Source organism: Lygodium microphyllum, chromosome 13 (genome assembly GCF_053477565.2).
Source record: "Lygodium microphyllum isolate KBCC chromosome 13, Lygodium_microphyllum_v1.1.10, whole genome shotgun sequence".
NCBI lineage: Eukaryota > Viridiplantae > Streptophyta > Polypodiopsida > Schizaeales > Lygodiaceae > Lygodium > Lygodium microphyllum.
Window position 1 is genome coordinate 151591028 of NC_141147.1, and position 22943 is coordinate 151613970.

At 40.4% G+C, this 22943-nt stretch overlaps 1 protein-coding gene across 1 annotated transcript; it reads left to right on the top strand.

Moving 5' to 3' along the window:
- The first annotated feature begins 10159 nt into the window (after window positions 1–10159).
- On the top strand, window positions 10160–22652 carry LOC148027355 (leucine aminopeptidase 1-like). Its single transcript, XM_087691923.1, has 10 exons — window positions 10160–10525; window positions 12020–12437; window positions 12539–12733; window positions 12814–13039; window positions 13639–13765; window positions 14009–14104; window positions 14229–14306; window positions 18809–18869; window positions 19274–19461; window positions 22301–22652. The coding sequence occupies exons 1-10, from the start codon at window positions 10223–10225 to the stop codon at window positions 22427–22429; spliced, it is 1821 nt and encodes a 606-aa protein (XP_087548049.1). The 5' UTR covers window positions 10160–10222; the 3' UTR covers window positions 22430–22652.
- The last annotated feature ends 291 nt before the right edge of the window (window positions 22653–22943 follow it).

Sequence of the window (22943 nt, forward strand, 5' to 3'; positions counted from 1 at the left end):
GAGAATCTTGTGTCCACTCTAAGTAATGTTCTGAGTCTCTCACTCAAAGATATTAAGCACTCACTGCTTGATGGAGAAAGCAAATTGAAAAGCAAAGATGTAAAAGAGACCAGCTCAAGGGAAAACCTCTTATACACTAGAGGAGCTATTGGACCCAAGGGAAGAGGTTGAGGATTCAACACCGACAATAGGAGTCGGATGACATGTCAGTATTGTGGTAAAACTGGCCATATTGTCAGTGAATGCTTCCACAAGAAAAGAGCACAGCAAATGCAGAATGACCATCACCAAAGTCAATTTATGAATGAAGAATAAGAAAAAGATACTTCCGCTACCATCAACAACTCTGACAGGTTGTTCTAAGAAATTTGTTCCCATAGTGGATCTCTATGTTTCCCTTAGTGGATTTGATTGTAAAACCCTTGCCAAATATGTAAAGTCTCAAGCTTTAACTTGATTAGGCTGCCTATGAGCTAGTCTTTCGGGCCATGTTATCATGTAGGGGGGACAAAAGCCAGCAAGTGTAGGGACTCATCATTTGAGGGGGGATGTTGAGAAATAGACAAATGATGTATGCTCCAAGAAGAGCTGTCCTGAATCCCATATGCACAGTTAGGAGAGTGGAACAACTCAAAGTCTATAAAGCATTGTACTTGACTATGAAATGAATACAATGCCATGATTCTTTGTACTTTCAGTTAAGTGTCTTGTCATTGTCAATTCTACACAAGATTGTGTTTATGCGTCCAAGCTAATCTATCTTGGAACCTAATTCACTTTGTGTAACAGTTTGTCTCTACTTGTCCATCTCATTATGAGTTTGGTCTTCATCTTTCATCCACCATAGCTTGTGTCATGCTCTAGATCCGCATCTTCTAACATATTGAACACTCACATACATATATCTACACACGTGCATGCATACACATATACATGTATACATTCATGCATACACACATGTTCATGCACATGCATACACAACATATACACATATGAGGTGTAAAAGGATGAGAGAGGGGCGACTCGAGAAAAAAGAAAGAAAGAAGGCAAGCACATACACACATATATATGCTTGATTTCTTTATCTCGACCACCCACAAACCTTCTTACCATGTGAAACATGCATTAAGACACGAAGTCCCTTGTTTATTATTAACATTGGTCATTCAAATACGGTGTGAAGCACCAAAAGAACATCAGTGCAAAACACTGGGTGAATCTAGGCATGGAGTGCCTAGTCATTACAAAAGCCAACTTGTGAGCCACAAATTGCCAAATGCATGGGCCCAACACCCTTCTCCCATTGAGCAAAGTGATAAGTGGCTCAACTATCTTCTACAACCCTGACCAAGTGGCAATCACTCTAATGATGTAACACTAAACAACAATCGCTCAAGTGGATGACTCAAAGCATAATATAAACTTAGAATGCATGGTGTGGATCACCACTAGCACAAGGGTTATTGCTTATCATCATGCTAACGATGCCAAGGGTACATGTGAGACGAGGGAAGCTTCCCTCAGCAAATGAAGGAGGTGAAGAACGAAAGAGAAGCACTAAGATGTGCTCTGATAAAGAAAATGATTTTCATCCTCCAAAACCTTTATCACTCCATTGCCCAAATTAAACCATCCATGTTTCCAAATCATACTTTTAAGGGTAACCTTGAAGGATAACCCTTGTTTGCATGGGAAAAACTCATTAAAAGCATGACCCACATAGCTATTGGGCATGTACTAAAGGGAGAAGCCCAAGTGGAAGCCCAAGCAAGCATAAGCAAGAGATATATGAGTTATGGAGGATGGAGCAAGAGAGAACGAGAAAGAGACACAAGATGTGAAAACTCCAACCGTCTCAATGTGTGATTGGCCTTCCCTTATCATTAGTCATTGAAAGAATAAAGAATGAAGTGATTGTTATGGGCACTCACTTCCTATAGTGTACAAGTATGCAAGTACTATGTGTATTGAATACATGGGCAGCAAAAACATAGGTGCCTTTACCCCCAACAAGCTCCCACTTAAAGGCAAAAGTACCTCTAGTGAGGAGAGAACAACAAAAAAGTGACAAAGTACACTAGATTCCTTATGATTAATGGCACCATCTATACTTAAAGAATATGCAAGTTTAATTCATTGGGTGAATTTGATACTATCTTGCATCAAAAGCTTAGATCCTTGACCCTTGTATCAAGCCCAAAGGTTCATATGATCTTTCAAATCTCGTCTTATGGGTATCTAGTCTCTACAAAGTTGTACACTTGGGGGCTAATGGGTGTATTGTAATAAAGACAATCAAATTTTGCACTTAGTTCAAGGGGAGTGATGATTTTTCTCATTTAGTGAAAGACAACCATGATTAAGTTCCCCTAAAATGGAAATATTGGGTTCTAGTTCGTTTAGGACTTGTTGAGGTATTAATGTCATTAATATCAAACATTGGAAAGTTACTTGTCTTATCAAGCAACCATTGTGGTCACAATGTTCCATCTTCCATTCAATGCAACTTCAATGTAATTTCTAAATGTAATTACTTTAATTTAACACATAAAACAACTTTCTTAAGTAATATTTTGTAGCATGTTCCTTGAGAGTTCTTAGTTAGAAAGCAAGATAAAATCAATCCTCCAAGAAAACCTTATTTCTTTATTGATTTTTTATTCGTAATATCATTATGAGGCTAACAACCTCTATGCTATGGTTATTCTTGCCTCTTTCTAGAATCACAACCTACCAATTCTTTACTATATTGAGAGCATGAGTGGTTGCATTCTTATCCTAGACTGTGAGATATACTTACTTGTTCAAAACGCCCCAAAGCTACTCGAGCATGCCTAAAGAATGGAGCATTGTCATGTTGGGCCAATTTACCACTCACTATATCCTTGAGTGCCAAGCACCATTATTGTTCACTTTTATTGATTCCAATTGGACCTTAGGGAGGATCCAACTATATTCTTTTTCTTTAATGACCTCTTTATGTGGCTTTTCATGCATTGAAGGGGATATCAGAATCCTAGTTCAAGCAAGATTCATAAAAACAATCATATCCAAATGTTACAATCAATTATATGTTTATTGTTGGGAGTACTCATGCTAAATTGGATGCTCTAAAGACTTGGATTAAGAAGAGATTTGAGATGAAATACATAGGGCAAGCCTTACACATACTCTGTATATGCATTACCTGCAATCGCTCTTAGGGACTTCTTTACTTGTCCCAAAAGGAGTACATTCATTGAGTGCTTGAGTGATTCCATACACAGGATGGGAAGCCTATTAGATCTCCTTTACCTTCTTGTGTGAAGGTTAGTTAGACCGATTATCCTCAGTTATATGATAAGAGAACCGAGATGGCTAAGGTTCCATATGCATCGATAGTGGTGGGAAGTTTGATGTATGCCATGATAGCTAGTCTTCTTGATATTGCATTTGTAGTGGGAATTGTGGGATTTATGGCTACAGCTAACATGTGACATTAGGATAGCATGAAGGGTATCATGAGATATCTTAAAGGAATTGTAAATATGTGCATTTTCTATGGTAGCCAGGATACAGGAGTTTTAGGTTACATGAACTCAAATTATGTAGGATACGCAAATAGTAGGAAGTCCAACTTTGGATATGTCTACCTTTTCTAGAGATGCTATCTCGGATGTCAAAGTGTTAAAATGACAACCTTGTCTCCTATTGAGGCTAAGTACATTGGAGGCATTGAGGTTTGCAAGGAGACCCTATGGTAAGGCCAACTGATTGTAGATCTTGGTATGACTATGACTCCTACATTGCATTCAGATTCGATGAGTGTTGTTAAATTAGTCTGTAATTCAATCTTCCATACAAAGACAAAACACATTGAGTGCTATCACTTCATTAGAGGGGTGGTACCGGACAAGTCTATTGAGCTTGCCAAGACCCCTATGGATACGAATCCTACAAATTTTCTTATTAAAAGTCTCCTAGTGGAACAATATGCCTTCCTTTAGGAAGATTATGTATTTCCTTATTCTGTTATGCTCTATGTATATGGTGTACTTTTCTCCTTTATTTTAAACTCCTTACTAAGGCACATTCACCTTTAAGTGGGAGGTTGTTGGGGGTTAAAGACTGCCTATGCCTAATCACCTAGATTTACTTGTATATTACACCCTAGATGGTGGGTGCCCATTATTATCACTTTATCCTTTTGTGTTAGAATGGCGATAGAATAAGAGAAGGAGAGTCACACATTGTGATTGTTGGAGTTCCAACATACCAGTCTCTCTCTTCTTGCTTGAACCTCCATAGCTCTTGCTCTTTTCTTACTTCCACTCATGCTTTCACCTTTTGCTCCACCTTTTAGGCTTGACACTATTGTAAGGCCTTTACATCATGCAAGAGGTACTATTGATATTGTCTAGATACTCAACTACAAAAAGTAGTCCAAAGTCTTATATGGGACTCTACCAATTCTACAATGCAAATATTGAAGAAAGATGAATGTCTTATTGAAAGGGATGAAAGGCTCATCATTCACCAGTTTTATTGAGTTGGATCCACCATGTAATGGGTAATAGGTTTCTTTTATCACCTCTTCTTCAAGTTTCCAAGGAACAATGATTATCTTCCTAGAGTCTCCTTGAACAATTTCTTTCTAAACCTCGAGGATCCATGAGGATTTTAATGTAACTTTTGTGTATGGTCCTTACCAACTTATTATTATACTAAATATATATTTCATGTATTGGGGCCCATGTGAAGTCCTTTTGTCTAAGCAACTCTATCACAAAATGCAATTATTCTTGCTCATCTTGGATCATACAACCATAATAATGGACAATGTGGCATAATTCTATTTGCATTTTGGGGTTTTTAGCTTGTGATTCCTTAAGCACACATCTATTTTTCCCTTAGGGTCACATGGTACAAAGGCTAATGTCTTGTTCTTTGGATGTGGATCTATAAAAAAATGTGAATTGGCCTAAAGAACATGCTAAAGGCACATAGGGCGCATTAATGTTGATTCTTAGTGTTAGCATTCCCAAGGGTAGCACCATAGGTTCCCTTGGATTCCCCTATATACCAAAGGTATGTCTCATGTTTTTAGAATGTGCATCCATCTATCATCTTCTTTTGAGTTAGGAAAGTAATAGCCATGTATGGCCATTCTTTTGAACTTGACTGCTAAGGTCCCATACATGTGCCTAGTGGTTTGACCCATTATCAGATGTTGTGGACATGACGAGTTTTCCACGGTTGGAGATTAATCTCTTAATGGTAGTTTGTAGCACTCTCAATAGTTGTACATGAGAGCCATCTGCTACCCTTAAGTAGAGCATACATGGTCTTTCTTTTGCCATCTACTAGGTCTGTATGGTCTTTTTTTTGAAAAACTTCTAAGGTGCAAGAGGCATGGCTAGTGGTTTGATCTATTTTTAGACACCATGGACACTATGAGATTTTACATAATTGGAGATTGTTCTTGATGGAATAGTCTCTAGTACTCCCAATAGATGAACATGAGAGCCATTTCCTATCCTTAGGAAGAAATGAGCTTGAAATATAGATGGATTGACTTGCATCAAGTGAACCTTACTAGTAAGCACCTTAGTATTTGTTTTCATGTTTATGATTATTGTTGATACTTTGTGGCACCCTTGTATACTAAAGATATTGTAGCATGGGTGTCATATTTCTCCCACAAAGTTGCCTTGGTGAGGAAAATTTACCTTGTTGATGACGGTCACCAATAGCTCTCTTGAAGGCTTCCATCCTTTCCTCTTCTCAAAGGGTTCTAGCTTATATACCATGATAATATAAGGTATGGCTTTTAGTTTCTCTACCCATATATTAAAAGTGTGCCATATACATGCATATGTGTGCATGTATTGTTCATGTGTTTTTATAGTCTACATGCATTTGTGTGTAGTTTTAGAGTATTTATATATGATCTCATTCCATATGTTCAATGAGAAAATAAATTCAACTCTTTTTTTGCATTTGCAGATGTTTTTAGATTATGTACGCATTGCATGCACATGTTCAACTATTAAATATCATATCATGTCATGTGTCTAATTTAAATATAAATATATATCTAAGAAAAGGAGAGAGAGAGAGAGAGAGAGAGAGAGAGAGAGAGAGAGAGAGAGTAATTGTAATCACTACTTACCCTTTAAAAAAATGCTCTCTTTATTTATTTGAGTACTAAACTTCTCCATAACAATCCATTAGTTTATTGAAACTCACAAACCTCATTTCCTTTTTCCTCTTGATTTTTTCTCTTAACATTGTTGGCCACTTCATCATGCAATGGGACTTCATGGATTAACTAGAACAAGGTAGGGTCATCTTGGTGACAAACTGGAGATGGCTGCTAGTTGGAGGTGCTTTGGCTTGAGTAGTATTGCTCATTGTTGATCAAAAGCTTTTTCTCCCTTCTTAGGTGTTAGGTAGGATCTTCTTAATGATGCATCTTATTGGCATTGTTGGTATCTTGGGCGATAGGTGATGACAAAGCCAAACCTAGATAATAAGGTACTCTACTGGGATTGTCTTCGATTAAGGATGCCGGTTGTCATAAAGTATTCTAGATTTTTGTGATCTGTATAGATGATAACTTTATGGACTGCACCCTCTAGATGATGATGGCAAGTATCAAAGGCATCTACAATGGAAAGGAGTTCTTTGTCATGGATCTCATATTTTATCTATAGAGGGGAGAACTTCCTCGAGTGGAATGCTAATGGATGCATATGACCATCATCTCCATGCTGGGACAAGATGGCTCCTAAGGCATAGTCTGGTGCATCGGTCTCCAAGAAAAATGGCTTGGTAGGATCTAGATGGACTAGGATTGGGGCAATTGTGAAAGTAGTCTTCAGGGTTTGGAAGGCCTCTCAATTACAATCAAACATCCTTGCTTTCCTACTCGAGGATGGTTGTAACAACTCTTGGGGTTCTTGCCCTCTTATTTGGGGAATTGAGGGTGATGTGTCTAGGGTTTCCACAATATAGGCATATATGATTTTCTCTTCGTCTTTGCTTTTCTTGTGGGATCAAGGGTTGGAATTTGGTATTATCTATTTGCATAAGCTTGAGCTTGGTTTCTTATCTAATGGGTGCTGGGTTGCATTGGTGAGGCTCTAATTCTTCTCACTTTTCTTGCTTCCTCTCGAGCAATCTATTATCACACTAGATGGCTTGCATGATATAATCATTGAGTGTTTTTGCCTCATGCATAGTGAGCATGAGGTCCTTGATGTCATCTCAAAGACCCTGTTTGAATTGGTTGATACAATACTCCTCATGCAAAGTGAGGTCATAGATTAATTGCCTAAATTTAGATGCATAAGTAGAGGTAGGGTGATTACCTTGTCCTAGCTTCTGAAGTTTTGTTTCGGCTACTCAACTAGTGTCTGCATCTCCAAATGCAGAAGTGAGCTCGCAAAGAAATACCTACGTAGTTATGAAGTATCGGCATATTCTTTTCCAAGATTGGGTTGAACCATGATAAAGCTTGACCAAAAGCAAAGTCCCAATGAATCCCACCTTGGAAGCATCATCTGGTGGATACCTATCCAGTTGCATGCGGATATAGAGCTTTACTTGTTGCAGGAATCCCTTGAATTTTGAATGCTCACCATTGAACTTCTTTGGCATATTGATTTTGGGTACTCTCGTTGGGGGTTGATAAACACAATGAATCATCTGATTACTTCCTTTGTTGTTCTACAAGTCTTGGATTTGGTCTTGAATCTCTTGAAGCGTAGGGCCTAAATGGATAGGGTGTTCTATTTGAAGTTGTGCTTGTTGTTTGTTCAAGTCTTGAATTTGTTGTTGGAGGTTTTGAAGGGAAGCCACGATTCTTTAAAGAGTCATCTCAATGATGCTCAATAGGGCTAGAAAGCAGCCTTGCCAAACTATTATGGGAGCACTAGACTGTGCATAAGAGACTAGACTAGATGGAAGATTTGTTATAAGAATTCTAATTACAAGATAATCCCACATAGGGCACAAGGTATAACGATAACTTAACAAGATACGAAAAATCCCACAACCGAGGACCGTAGGTATAGACAATAGGAATCAATAAGATATGAAAGATCCCACAACCCGGGACTATAGGTATGGATACAAGATATCAAAATTACAAGATCTCCCTTGACGGGGATAGACAAGATACAATACAATACTAGACAAGATTTTGTACTACGAGATTACAAGGTGACAAGACAACAAGAATATAATGGAAGATAAGACAAGACTAGATACCATGACTAGATAAGAACTACAACTAGGAGTCAAAGTTACGTGCTTGGAGGTCTTGACTCCTTGATCTCCTAAGACTGGCATTAGCAAGACTGAGGAGCTCTATGGTGAGCCATTCCTTTTATAGAGCGACTAGAGATCTTCTAGAATGTTCCATGATGACATGATCAATGATGTGACATATCTTCTAGAAGGTTCTATGATGGCATGGCAAGGGTGGGTTCTCATGGTTGGCTCGAGGATGTCAGGTTAAGGGTGTGTTCACATGGGGTATGGATTCATATGGCATAAGCAAGAATTAATTCGTACACTTGATCAAGGCATGTCCATGACAGTTGGTTCGCAATCCGATCTCACAGCCACATACTCTATTATCACTATCCCAAGCAAGCAAGAAAGCAAACAACTAAGAGTTCATAGCAAACTCACCTTCTCATCTTTGCATGTTGTAGTTTAAGTGCCTTCGAAGGCTTGGCAATGGTCTCATGATTCAAGTGATAGTCCCTTGAGAAACCACACTACTCCATTGCAATCGATTTGCTTTTGAAGTGCTTCAATGAAGCGAGAAAACATAAATAAGAATGAGATATCCGAACCTCAATGTCACTCTCCACCTCTCACCCCCTCCAAGCTATGGAAGAAAAATGGAAAGAAGAGAAGAACACAAGGCAAGAGAGAAGCTTCATTTTCCAAATCCCTCACCTACAATCTCATCCTCACACTCACTTTTTGGCTTTTATACATGGGTTTGAGATTTAGGGTTTTCTCCATGAGTTGGATACCTTTCCCACTTGTTCGACTTTTGACCCCAAACCTTTTTAATGCATGCATATTTTGTAAGTTAATTAGGTCGGTCCCATCAAAAACGGCTAGAAGATTAGTCCATAACTTCTCATGGCCATATCATTGTAAAATATTACACGGCGCAGCGAACAGAATCTGAGAAAGAGATAGAGAGTACACAACAGATAAGAGGAGAATCAGTAAATTCTTTAACTCCAAATAACTGATACAAAGATGGCTCTGTCCACCCGTGCGCTTCCACTGTGTGAAGCTTAGATGGCGATCTAGACAGAAGATAGGTGAAGAGCTTAAGGTTACCTGGAATAACAACTCTGACTGGGTGAAAGATGAGTGAAAGATGGCTGCGAAGGGGTTTAGCTTTTATAGCCCGCGAAGGTCGTTAGGTCGGCCTGCTGACCGACCTACCATATGAGCCTCCACTAGTCGGTCAGGGAATATTCCAGGGAATATTCTCTTTACCATCCGGCCGAGGGCGCTGCCCCCGGACCCCACAATAGGGGCCCCTTTTAACTCCCTTACACCGCAACTCGATGCAATGCGCCTCGAGTTGCTACCAGCTTAACCACTCTCTCTAACCCAAAGATTAGACCCACAACAATTATCTTTTTGCCATCCGGTCACATAGACCTCATTTGATATACAAGTCAGGACTCAACCAATGTCCGAGCTCACATTTGGCTTTTCCTCATAATGGGGGCCTTACAACTTTGAGCACCATGGATCTTTGGTAGCACCTAATGAGGGTGGGACATTGATCATATCTAACAATCATGGCTACATGTCTTCCTATCTACTTCAAGATATTTTACCATTTGCATGAGAGTGAGCCTTACTCTCAACAACATTACGATAATAATGTAACCCGAAGTTGTTGGTATTGATGTGAATAATTGTGCCTAAGATAATTAAATGAAGTCTAAAATAATTAATTCTTCTATCACTAGTGCGATATACCTATCCTTGACTTGCAACTTACCAATTCTAGGCAATCAACAACCAAAGAACTACTTCAAAACCAATCTTCAAAAAACTAGATGATGTGAACCGCTTTGGTGTAGCATCGTAAGCTTCGCAAACTCGTATACCGCATTACATGCGATCATTGGGATGGCCCGCCAGCTAGTTGTTTTCTTATGAACCATGGTAGGCTTTACACCTTAGTTAGGCTATGGCTGCTACTACTGCAAGCAGTGCCTTAGTGGTGGTCACAAGAGGGGCTAGTACTTGTTCGTCTTCTGTTTCATCGCCTGGAGGCCGTCTTTTCCTCGAGCGGGTGCGGCGGATCCAGTTTACGATCAGCCCCTTTCCCTTCCGCGGCGTTCCTGCCTGTAGCTCTCTCGCTTCCCGCCTCTGCGCTCCTTTCTCCTCTTGCAGCAGCAGCAGCAGCGGCGGCCGCATCCCCATGGCTCGTCTCCCCGCAGCTTCTTGCAACCTGGGACTCACCGCAGCCTCCGAATCTCTCATTCCCGAGGTAACGATTCTCGTTCTTAGCCTACGCCTTTAGAGCACAAGGCTAAGAAATGTCTAGCAGGAGACGAGTCTCTTTCCGCGAGGTCCTTTTTTTCCAGACAGTTTCGTCTGTGTTTCTTCAGTGCCGAAATACGTCACGAACCCAGCTGTATTTTGTTTAGCTACATTGCAAAGAAGCGGACGCGTTAGATTCATCGGGCTCATCGTATTCGTTAAGATGTATCTTACCATGGATTCTGTGAGCTGTGGATAGACGATGAATTATGCACACGTTTGCCCGGACACGCGTGCATGCACATACTCAGCACATACTCAAAGTACCTTTCATCACTATCGTTCATGTTTGTGCATATGCTTTGGAGTTAGAAAAATTGTGGAACTCCAAAGCTTGGAACGAGTACTTTTAGTGTTGGAAAGCTTACAGAAGGGTCCATGTGGACTTCATGTTAATGACTTCCTGTAAGAAGAGCCACCGTGACAGGTTTCTATGATTGTTGTTGTTACTAGTGGGGATGTAGTAGATCTGAGTAATGCTAGGTATTTCTGTGTCAGAGGACAGTGGAGGATGCATACTGAATACCGGTCATGACACCTTGGTGGCTGAATTCCATGGGCAGTGGCATGAACAGCCAGTTTTCATTTGGTGTATGTTATGTGTGTTTTGGTTTGCAACAGTTAACATAACCAATCTGATCACTTACAATGGCTTATTGGAGCCACTTACATTCCTTTTGTGCACAGCATCAAAAGGCTTACAAATGTACTCTGTTAGAGTTTCCATGAAGTTTATTTTCAGGTTCTTCTCTTGTTGGGTTCCGATACAATTTCTTGAGCTGACTTTTGCTTGCAACTAGGTGCTTCTTGGGCCAGTTGTTTGTATTGAATTATCCAGAGGGATGTTTAAGGGCATCATTGCCCACACTCACAATTTTTAAAGGCTTCATGTGGAGATCGACTTCGAAAGCATACTGCTGTGTGAGCATTGCCTTTTAGTGATAGGCAGGGTTTTGTAAATGTTAACCTCAAACTTCGTAATAACGGTATTCACCTTGTTTGGGGTGTTCCACGTGATAATTTGAAGTAGTCTAAGAAAGCCTACACTTGTGTATGTTGTGTATGTGCAGGCTTGTCTATAGGAGTGCAGGAATGCATGCATGGGTAGGTAGTATTTTTTGTATGGACATTACTTATGAATCTATGTATGTTTGCTGCCCTTATGCTGTGCTGATGTATGTGGATCACAATCAAGCTAATGGGTTTATCATTTATTCAAATGACAATTACCTCCAAAACAAAATGACATTGCAAAGTCTTTTCAGGGCAGTTTCCATCTTTTTATGGTCTCTCCTGTCCAGTCATGATTTGTGATTTGTTTTTCAAGTTTGCTGTAAGTATTTGTGTCAAATGATCTGGTAAAAACAATGTGCCCAAAGACTTTTGTATTTCCTGATGTTTGTTTGCTCTTCCACTGAATTTGCTGATGTCAAAATTTCAGATTGCGATTTCAGCATCTGAAGGTGATGTTACAGAGTGGAAGGGAGACATCTTAGCTGTGGGAGTGTCTTCTAGTGATCTGGAAAAAGAGGAAGATGGAAGCTTCAAAAACTTGAAACTGAGAAAGCTTGATGAGTATCTTAAGGGTACTCTTGCAGCCGTCATTTCTGAGGAAGATTTCACTGCAAAAGCTGGCCAGTCTTCTTTTGTAAGGCTGCCTGGGTTCAGTTTTAAAAGGGTTGGTTTAGTAGGTTTTGACAAATCAGGACCTTTATCCCCGGTAAAGTGGAAGAGTTTTGGAGAATCTGTAGCAGCTGCTGCAAAGACTGCTCAAGCGAGCTCCTTGGCTATTACTTTTGCAACTGTGGATGATTTGGGGGAAGATGTGTTGCAAAGTCGAGCTCATTCCATTGCGACAGGTGCTCTTCATTTATGTATTTGGTGTTTTATCCACCTTATTCTCCTTCATGTCGACAGGATTCTAGTTGATGCCCATTTTATCTTTTTGCTTTTGTGACAGGTGTCATTCTGGGATCATATGACGACTTGAGATTCAAATCTGAGAAGAAGAAGCCTTCCTTAAAAAGTCTTGAATTCATAGGCCTTGGAAACGGCAGTAAATTGGAACAAAAACTTAAAATTACTGAGAAAGTCTGTGCTGGAGTTATTCTCACAAGAGAGCTTGTGAACGCTCCAGCTAATGTCCTCACTCCTGGTAGGTTGGTCATACTGCAAAAAGACAATTAATTCCTTCCCCCTACGTTTTTCATCAATATTATACTTGTTTGGATACAGCTGCCTTAGCAGAAGAAGCAGTGGGATTATGTTCCACATTTGGGGACGTTTTATCAGCCCAAATACTTGATGAAGAAAAATGCAAAGAGCTGAAGATGGGAGCATACCTTGGTGTGGCTGCTGCTTCTACAAATCCTCCCAAATTTATTCATCTACAGTACAAGCCACCAAGTGGTGATGTTAAGATAAAGTTGGCTATTGTTGGGAAAGGGCTAACCTTTGATAGGTATTGCTGCCCTTACAGCATTTGAGTTAGTTATAGAAGGATTGTTTTTGACTTCCTCATTTTTTGTTCCTCGATGTATCCCTTCTTAGAGTGCAAACAGCTGATCTATTAAAAATAGAAGTTTTAAGAATGCTTCATATGCTTGCTTTGTTAGAATGCATGCTCATGGGGGTGAGCTTCAGATGCTCATCATGTACCTGCTTTAGCTGCATTTGGTCTGAACTGTGATTTGCTTTTCTTTTTTCTTCTTTCCGCCCACAGTATTGTGTTGTCATCAGTAAGAGTTAGGCTTGATTGGTATTGAATCTAGGTTTTATGACTAGAGGGCAGGCTTCTTCATTCAGCTGTTTTCCCATACCTCTTTGTTTTCTAACTATGATTCACATCAAAAGTGTTGCTGCAAACTGCTTTTACTTTTAGGAGTTGAGTTTCAAAGGCTTTTAATTTTAACTATGTATTTATTCCTGTCTGTTCAGAATATTCTAAGACTATCCAGGTTTTTGATTGGGATCTGCCTCATGGTCTTCAAAAGCAGATATTTATCTCCTTTGACATCTGTATACTGATTGATGTTCTCTACTTTTTACCTTTGCATGCAGTGGGGGCTACAACATCAAAACAGGACCAGGCAGCTCCATTGAGCTTATGAAGTTTGACATGGGAGGTGCTGCAGCTGCATTAGGTGCTGCCAAAGCTATTGCTGCAATACGCCCTCCTGGTGTGGAGGTGACTCCTGACAACACCATGGCATTTTCACTCTTCTTAGTATAGTTCGAGTTTTGGTGTATTAGATGAAGGTGATTGTTGCAGTATCAACTGTTTGAGATGTCATACTTACTCTCCCCCTTCTTAGGTGTTATTTTCCTCCAACACTTTTAGCCGTGTTCAACTTTTTAAAAACTCCTTTCCACTTAGTTCCCCTTCTTCTATGCTATTCATGGAGAAAGCGTCTTAACTCTTATTGGTCAGGTCAATTTTGTCGTTGCTGCCTGTGAGAACATGATAAGTGGCACAGGAATGAGACCTGGCGATATTGTAACTGCTTCAAATGGTAAGACCATTGAGGTGAGTGCATGCCTCTTGCGATATCTGGCAATTTAAGGAATCATATAGAAAATTCGTCTTACTGAACTGTTGCCTTCTTCAGCTTCAATAATAATGTTTATGTTTTATGCTGATTTTACTGCAGGTAAATAATACAGATGCAGAAGGTCGGCTTACCTTAGCTGATGCATTGGTCTATTCATGCAAGCAAGGAGTCCATAAGGTTCTTATTTTTCCCTAGATGGAATTTTCTCTTAATGTTTAAAGCTCCTCAGCCTTAACATATGACATCTGAAAGTTTATTTTCTTGGTTTTTTGAAGGCTCTTTTTGTACGTTTTAGTGTGATCTGAGGAGCTCACGCACAACAGCTTAAGGTGTTAGCACATTTTATAGCAAAGTGATTATGTTCCCTCTCAGTATGAATGTCACTCGTGTACTTGCAAAGCTGGGCACTGGGGAGAGGGAGCACATGAAGTGTGGCTATATTTCATCTACAGTTGGCATATCGTGCCTGTACTCTTGTTGCATCTATAGGCTGTACTGTTTCTATACTCTGTCATGTTATGCCTGTTCCTATTCATTATCCTTTTTTAATTCTGTTGCTGTGCACTGCATGTCTAACATGATGAGAAAAATGGAGTACAAGGCGTAGCACTCCTTGGAGCTGTTGTTTATTGGAATTTACAAGAAGAACAGAAAGTGAAAGAATTGGCCTATTCAAAGGGAGACCTTCCTTTTACTTAATGAGTCAAAGGAAGGTTTTTTCTCTAATAGCAGGGGAATAATTATTTTTTAGAGCTGTTAGCTGTAAAAAAAACATCAAAATATAGTCAGATTCTGAAGCAATAAAAAAATTTATAATATATCGAGTGGTTGCTAAAAATTAAAATGTAGGGTGTCTCTACTCTAAAAATTAGCAATTGGGAGTGATTTGGAGCCCCAAAAATAATTCTGGAGACCTTCCCATGTCAAGGATGGGCACCCCACGTGCGCAAATGGATGTCTTTTAAAGTATATCTGCAAAACAGTATTGAAATCTTAAGCTCAGGCCTCAAAAAGTTTTAAGCAAGTCATGCAACTAGTTCCTATTTGCAAATATGTGGAACTTGTATCTGTTCGTTGTGGATCTCATCCACATTTCAAGATGTCAAGACTGTCATTGTCATTATTTGGGGTGTGGAAAGGATGGGCCTAGCCCTATGCACTTGCCTAGGTATAAATGGATCTGTGTACTAATCTACTGTGTGGGCTCATCATGACATGTGGCTATATTGTTGGGAATCTTGCTGGCTGCTTTTTTTCCCAAGCATTTTTCTAGTTTTCAAATCTTAAAAGAGGATTGAATAAGGGAAGAAGAAAATTAGTTATCCAAAAGGATACACAGAGCAGTTTTTGTTTACTTGACAAGCTTGCTCTATCTCTCTTGTTCAACCTCTTCCTCTTCTGTCTCTTGCTCCTATAGATTGGTAGGCCTAGTGTAGCATCAATTTGCACCAAGTGCATTTGTGATATTTTTGAGTGCAGGGTAAGGAACTGTTTTCCAAAAAGATTCTCATTTCCCCAGCCAACTGACAAGTTTTCAGTATTATGTATAACTTGTGTGAGGTAGTACACAGGTGGGTCACTGGGTGGACAGTCAAATATTTTGAGTACAAAAGCATATGCTCAGCTGGTAGTGGTTTGAGGCTTATATGAGCCAATGGCTATTGGTGCAAATAGCGTTTGTGGCAATTCCAACCAGTACATCTGACAAATCATATTTTAAGCCTTAATTATAGCAGCAAATCAGTCCCTATTTTGACCTTGAATCCTCAATGCATGCCCTTTGAAATCAGTCCAACTTTGCCCCTTGACTTTTGTCAACAGTTCCTTCCACAAACAGTGGCCTTTAATAGGACAAAACTGATGTAGTTGCTCTCTACTACACACCAATATGCATTAACATTCAGCGTACAGCTCTATCATTGATTGCATTGCCTAAAAACATTTGCATTTCCAATCTCAACCCTGCAGCAAATGCAGAGTGGCAAATTAATACGTACTCTTTGAGAACTGATGTCTACCCTCAAACAGGAGCATTTACTGCAGTGTGAAGCCCTAAACAGCTCTAGCCGTAAAAAATTTTGCAGAGAGAGAGAGAGAGAGAGAGAGAGAGAGAGAGAGAGAGAGAGAGAGAGAGAGAGTTGTTACTGCACATTTGAATGATATGATTACCTTTCATAGAAGAGAGAGGGCTGATCTGATGCAAATCAGCAAATCAATGGTAGAGAGATTATCACACACCCATTGTCCGAGGTGGCAGGATGCTGGCTAGTTGATCACGATGCTTTCCTTGATTGTCTCGCTGCTGGAATTGCTGGCCATAGTGTTGTTTCTTAGCTGCCCTCACCTAACCTGCACATCGATTAATGCCATTCTTTCATTATTAACTTAGCATTGGTGGACTTGCCCATATGTAGCACAGCTCATGCAATTTCCTGGACTTGCCATGAGACATTTGGGCTCTTTGTTTAGCAAGTTATGTGTACATCCTGACTTTGCATCGACTTCTCTAGGTTTTTTTTAGATTACACCTTCTAGTAGGTGCAAGACTTAAAACTTTTCCTTGCTCTGCACTGCGGCATTTCATTGCCAAGAATGTCACCCATGCTCTCTCCATCTATCCGCAAGTGAGTGCTTCCCTCTGTTCTTGAACTCCATTGTGTTGTGCCCCAACCCTGGGCCCTCACATGTAGCTTAGAGTTTATGCATGATCCTTGACATGCCCACCCTGGTCTAGTGTGTCTTCAAAAGGCTCGAAATGTGATGATTAATGTGAAGTTGATGCTTGAGCTCTTGCTTAAATTCCATTCCTAGTTACGACTTTTTCTCCTTGCATCTAACCCTTGGAATCTTCTCATTTTCCTATGGTGGCCCAAGATTGAATCCTCATGGATTCCAATTGTTATTGGATTGTGAGAGTGGTATTGAGTGGATTGTTGAGTGTATATATCAATCATGATTATGAACTCAAAAGCTCCTCTAATTCCTTGTCCATTGACGTGCTCCTCCATTGCCACCATACCGTCTAGATTTTGCATGTAGTTTTAGTCATTATTGTGCACAACTAAAGGGTAGTTGCAACATTGACAGCAAACAAATGCACAATTTTCCAAAATGTACCAAATTTGCTTGCTGATCTGATTTTCACACATCAAAAATGTCACAGGCAGCACTTATGCTACCATTTGGTACACTTATACAATGCTTGCTGCAGGTATAGGTGGCTGAATGCTGAATTTTCAACACCCTTTGAACTTTAGTTGGGTGTAAACTTCATTTGAGCACTCAATTGGACTTTCTCAGCACCAATCCCTGCCGATCAGCTTGAATTTGATGCACCTTACCCAATATATGTGTTAAAACAAGCAGGTGCACATATGCATTATTAAATGCTTGTTATTTGACTGTCAGATTTAGGGGGTTCTGTACTAACACAGTAAAATTAGGGTTTCCTGGTTCTGTGTAGCAAACAATAATATCTCTGATTGCTCTTGCTTGGGTAGTGAAGCCACAATCAACTCTACCAGAAGTTTCATGTTTCTCTACAGCAATCGAAAAATGATTTGCTGTTTTGTAAACTGTCCTGCTGTCCTGAGTTAGTGTTTAGCAGGGCAGCAGGTGGAAAGGCTGAGAGAAAGTGCTGAGGAAGAAGAGGGACTGCTGTTAAATGCAGAATTGAGTGTTCCAACCAAGAATTCTTTTGCTTTGATATAGTCACTATGAGTGTCTACCAAAGGTGCGAGGACAAGGGGGGGAGAGAGAGAGAGGTTGCAGCAGAGTCTCGATAGCTTGTCATCCGGCCGTAGATGATTCTGCATGGTGTGGTGGAGAGAAAAAATAATGTGGAAGCTACTCACCCCCTAATTGTGAATTGCTGAAATACCAATGGGTATGCATTCAACATTGATGTGAGAGTTGGTTACTTTTCCCAGCCTTATAACCTGTGATCAATCTCTGAACAATCCTCCCAAGAATGCTCCTTTTACTTCTGACCGGAGATGTAGGTCTCAGAACATCTTTTTACTTCTATGTGGGTCGCTCACATTTTCCTGCTTTTATTGTTATGTCACTCTTGAAAAAGATACCTGTCCAGTAGAATGTAAAAGAAATGTTGTGAGGTCCCAGGATCACTGCTCAGAAGTTAAGCACAAGTGTGCCTTTTAAGTGCGGCAAGGGTTTGGTAAGAGCTGCTTGAAGCATAAATATGGCAAGCGTGGCAAGGGTCATACTTATTGGTATGGCAATAAGGTTGGGAGGGTGACCAATACTTATGGGCATAATATTCTCATCCCCTGTTTTGTGTTTCTATGGCGGCATGGATCTTAGATCTGTGAAGGGCTGTGTGTGAGTGCATGCTGAACATTCACATATGCCAGGGAAGAAGATTAAGAAGATGGAAGGAAAGGGGCTGATGCCCAAATTCTATACTAATCTGAGTACACTTACATGTGGGTAGACAAGTGCATGACTGATGGTGTCTGAATCTGAGTACTAAAACCGACTGACTGACTGTGAAAAAAGACATGAAACTGGACTGGGCTGGCTTGATATGACAGATTTCAATTTCTGCAAATGTCACTAATCTGATTTTGTAAATTGTTCCTTCGAAGTCTGACATATATTATCCATATCCTTATCTAATTGTAACTCTCTTCATAACAGAAAGTTATGTGGTTTTGCAGATTGTGGACCTTGCAACGCTGACAGGTGCTTGCATAATTGCATTGGGTGGAGAGATAGGAGGTATTTTGTGTTTTTCAATTAATACACTTTGTAAACTCAGCAAAGCGCTCTAGTAAAATGTGAAAGGGAGATTACATCTAGTATGAAACAGGAAATAACATCTAGCATGAAACAGGTGTACTCAAATCACTCCCAAAGTCAAGAAACATTCAAACATCACTATCAAAGAACACCAGCTTTATGTTGCAGTGAAGGTGTAAATGAACACGAAGGCTGTGTTCATTGAATTAGTCATTCTTATTACTCTAATCTAGAGGCTAGAAAGTCTTTGCTTGCGGTGTCAAAGGGCCATCAAAGTGTGCATAACTCTATTTAGTCAAATGTTTATATGTGACTTTTTTGAGCACTTTGGAAGTTTGTATGCATATAAGGCTTTCTGTCAAAATATCCACCTCTTTTCACAGGTATGTTTACACCAAATGATGAGCTAGCCAGTGAGCTTATGGAAGCATGTGGAAAAGCTGGAGAAAAGCTCTGGCGAATGCCAATGGAGGATAACTATTGGGAGATGATGAAGTCTGGCATCGCTGACATGGTCAACACGGGTGGTCGTCCTGGTGGTTCAATTACTGCATCTCTGTTTCTAAAACAGGTAATTTCCTTTCCCTTCGATGTTTACAACTTTACACGTGAATTAGTCAGATTTCAAATTGCCATCAAGATTGTTTGTATAGGTGTGGTGTAATCTTGTCTCTTTTGTTAGGTAGATTGTCAAGTTTGTCTGTTGCAATGCATTAAATGATGAGTTGCCTCTGCATAGTCATTTAACAACTATATCTAGGACCACTATGGAAGGACATGCTCACCATTGTTAATCGTAACTTCTCTAACATTGTTTGCTGACTTATGGACACTTAAAATGCTAGATCTGCCTCGTTAATGACTTCACACTTGGGTGTCAAAGCTCTATTAGGCCTTGCTGGAAATGCTACTGACAGTATAAATCTTGAATTTGTGTATTGCTTCAATCCAAAGGGTTACCCTTAGCTCAGACAACTCTGGTAGAATCTGTTCAAGTTTGCATAGTTATATTCTGTATGTATGGATCAAAATTGAATGGCTACTGCACTTGCTGTTTTATACAGAACCCCCACCTGAATTGTAGAAAAGCATTGGTAAGTGATAAGGATACAGCACTGAACTACCTGTAGAAACTGCCACCTCTGAGTTTGGATTACCTTACTGTAATTGCACCAAGGAGTTTGGAGCTCATGCAATGGCATCAGATCACATTGTTGTCAGTGGCCTGTAAAGCACTGACAAAGATGATCAGCAAGAGACTCACCCCCTCATTTCAGGCATCATTCCTGACACTTGGACAAGTTTCATCCAGAATTGAAGCATGCTTGATAACATCTTCACCTTCTCCAAGGCTACAGATTGGGCCTAGTGCAGTGGTAGAGGATAGCAATGCTTCTCCCAGATTTTGAGGTCTATGATATGGTTGATTGGGACTTCTTGGAGGGCACCTCAGTTAGGCTTTTCTCAGCATTAGATTGATGGGGTCTCAATGCTTACACATCGACTAGCAAAGGGTGATCATGGGAGGGCAGAAAGGAGTGGACTTTCGATTGGAGTGCTTAGTGAGACAGGCTGCCCTTTGGCTCCATGCCTCTTTTTGCTCTTTGCGAAGGCGACGCCATATTTTCTTTGCATGAGAGCCAAAGGATTGAGATGCCTCAGGCTACATAAAGTGGAGGCAGTTGCTAGACTCAGTAGTATGCAGATGACCTTGCCTTGAATGTTGAGGATCATGAGCTGATGCTGAAGAGAATGAGATTGGCTCTTGAGATTTTTCTGCACAATAGGTGAGAAAATCAATCGGCATAAGTCAATTGGTTTTTTTGTAGGTCTGGACTCTTGCACTAATTGGGGAGTTGACTTGGACAGGTGAGGAGATCAATCGGTGTAAGTCAGTTAGTTTTCTTATAGATCTGGACTGTAGCACTGATTGGGAAGTTCCCTTGGGCTTCTAGTGGATGAGTTGGGGCAGACAATTTGTTTGCTTGGTTTTTAGGTGTGACTCGACATTATTGCAGCCCAACAATTTGTGCTTGTATTAGACTCTATCCAGCATTGACATATTGGAGCATTGCTTGCCTTTGTATGGGCTGACCTCTAGTGGTTGATCAGGTCCTATTGGCGATGGCTTGATATATAGCTTCTTGTTGGTGCTTCTCTCCATTCTGTGTTTCTTAGTTAGGTCGCTTAATCCCAACCTTCCTATGGTCAAGTTCGAATGGTCCAAGGATTCCTAAGCTAAGATGACCTGACAGACCATTGGTAGACATTGTTTAGAGGTAGGCTTGGAGATTATTCATCCAGAATACCGGAGCTAGGCTCTCCTAGGTAAGCTGGTGATTGGAGGTCTCATGCTGGGTGGGCAAACATGGAAGCTTCAACTTTTGGAGGGCTCGTAGGAGTATTGTTCTGGTCTCAATGGAGATTAGAGAACAGCTTTGAGGTGAATCTTTACCACAGCACCAACAAAGATGTGGAAGGTTTTAGAGTAGAGCTGCCTATACTGTGAAAAGGAGATTGATAGAAAACCAATCATTTAGAACTTGCAAGTTCGGGATTGACCTAGGTTGCGAATTGGGGGTGCATGCACATTCACTGGGTTGCTTGGGAGGCCAGGGCTACTTGCTTTATCATGGTTTGGAGAGAGATTTGCAGGGATGCAGACTCAGAGGTCCTTCAGCAGCAGGTGGTGGTGTGGAGGAGGGAGTCTAGGCTAATATGATTGAAGATGGATGAAGTGATGCAGACTTGGAGGTCCTTCAGCAGCAGGTGGTGGTATGGAGGAGTGAGTCTAGGCTAATATGATTAAAGATGGATGTAGTGATCTTGTTGGAGTGGCTTGCCCCTCTCTATAGTGAGCCTGTGTAGTTGGGTATGGTTGGGCACGGTAATTCTCACCTCTGGGCATCCCTATGTAGGTTGTAGGCAAAATCAGAGTGAAGGTCCCCCCTCCCCCCCTTGGCCTGCCCCAAAAGGGGAAACCACCCCTAGTCCAGAGTTGTCATCTATGATATTTGGTTCAGGCCGCGTATTTAGCAGCTGGCTGGAGTATTACTCAGGAAAATTGTCAGGACTCTCAGCAGAACTGTATGTACAGATCATGGGAGTTGTGTGTCTATATGGTTCCCCTGGTTATGTCCAAATCTGGCCTTACCTCAAGATTCATCATCATACATTTCTTGTTACCATTAGATAGCTCATTGTCCACCAAATGCAGCCGAAGGAAGTGCAGTTATGATTGGTTTTCGGATGCCGACACAACTGTGATGGCTTGAACTGCTTCTTTCAACATATTTCTAACGTCAAGCTAATGCATTGATCTTCATCTCCCTGTGGTTATTCTCTTTGTTTCTCAAGCTTTCCTGTTTGGAATTTTAGCTGACTCTCTCTTTTTTGGACTTCCTTGCTAGTTTGTTGATGAGAATGTACAGTGGGCACACCTTGATATCGCCGGACCTGTTTGGAGTGAAAAGAAAAAAGGAGCAACTGGATTTGCAGTTGGCACTCTGGTAGAATGGGTTTTGAAGCACACAACTTAAAACATGCTGAAACACTGCGGCTTTTTGAGTGGGGGAGATGCAAAAGAAAGGAATAATTCAAATCATCTTAGGAATTTAGGGGAGCTTGAGATCCCAGTAAGTTGTAAAATTCCACAGAAAACTGGAAGCCAAGAAGATACGGGGTTTTTGCCCAGTGTAATATGTACAGCTTTTTTGAGGAAAATAATTCCAATTGCCAGCATGGTGAGATATTTTTGTTAAATTCTGCATTGGGATGTGTATCATGCATGAAAGTAATTGGGAAAAATTCAAGACTTCATGATTTTGCAAGATGGCATAGAAGGTCAGCTGCACAAAATTAAGCTCTACTGTGTCTACAAAATGTGAACTGAGGCTGCTTGTTTGTTCTTCCCTTCTATACTTTATGGCACTGTAAAATATTTGTTCCTGGGAAACTTCTGCTTTCCTTGGGAGTATTTTGAGTATTTTGAGGTCGCCTAAGGTCAATAATATACATATTAAGAATTTAATTAGGTGTGTTGATTGGTAGTCA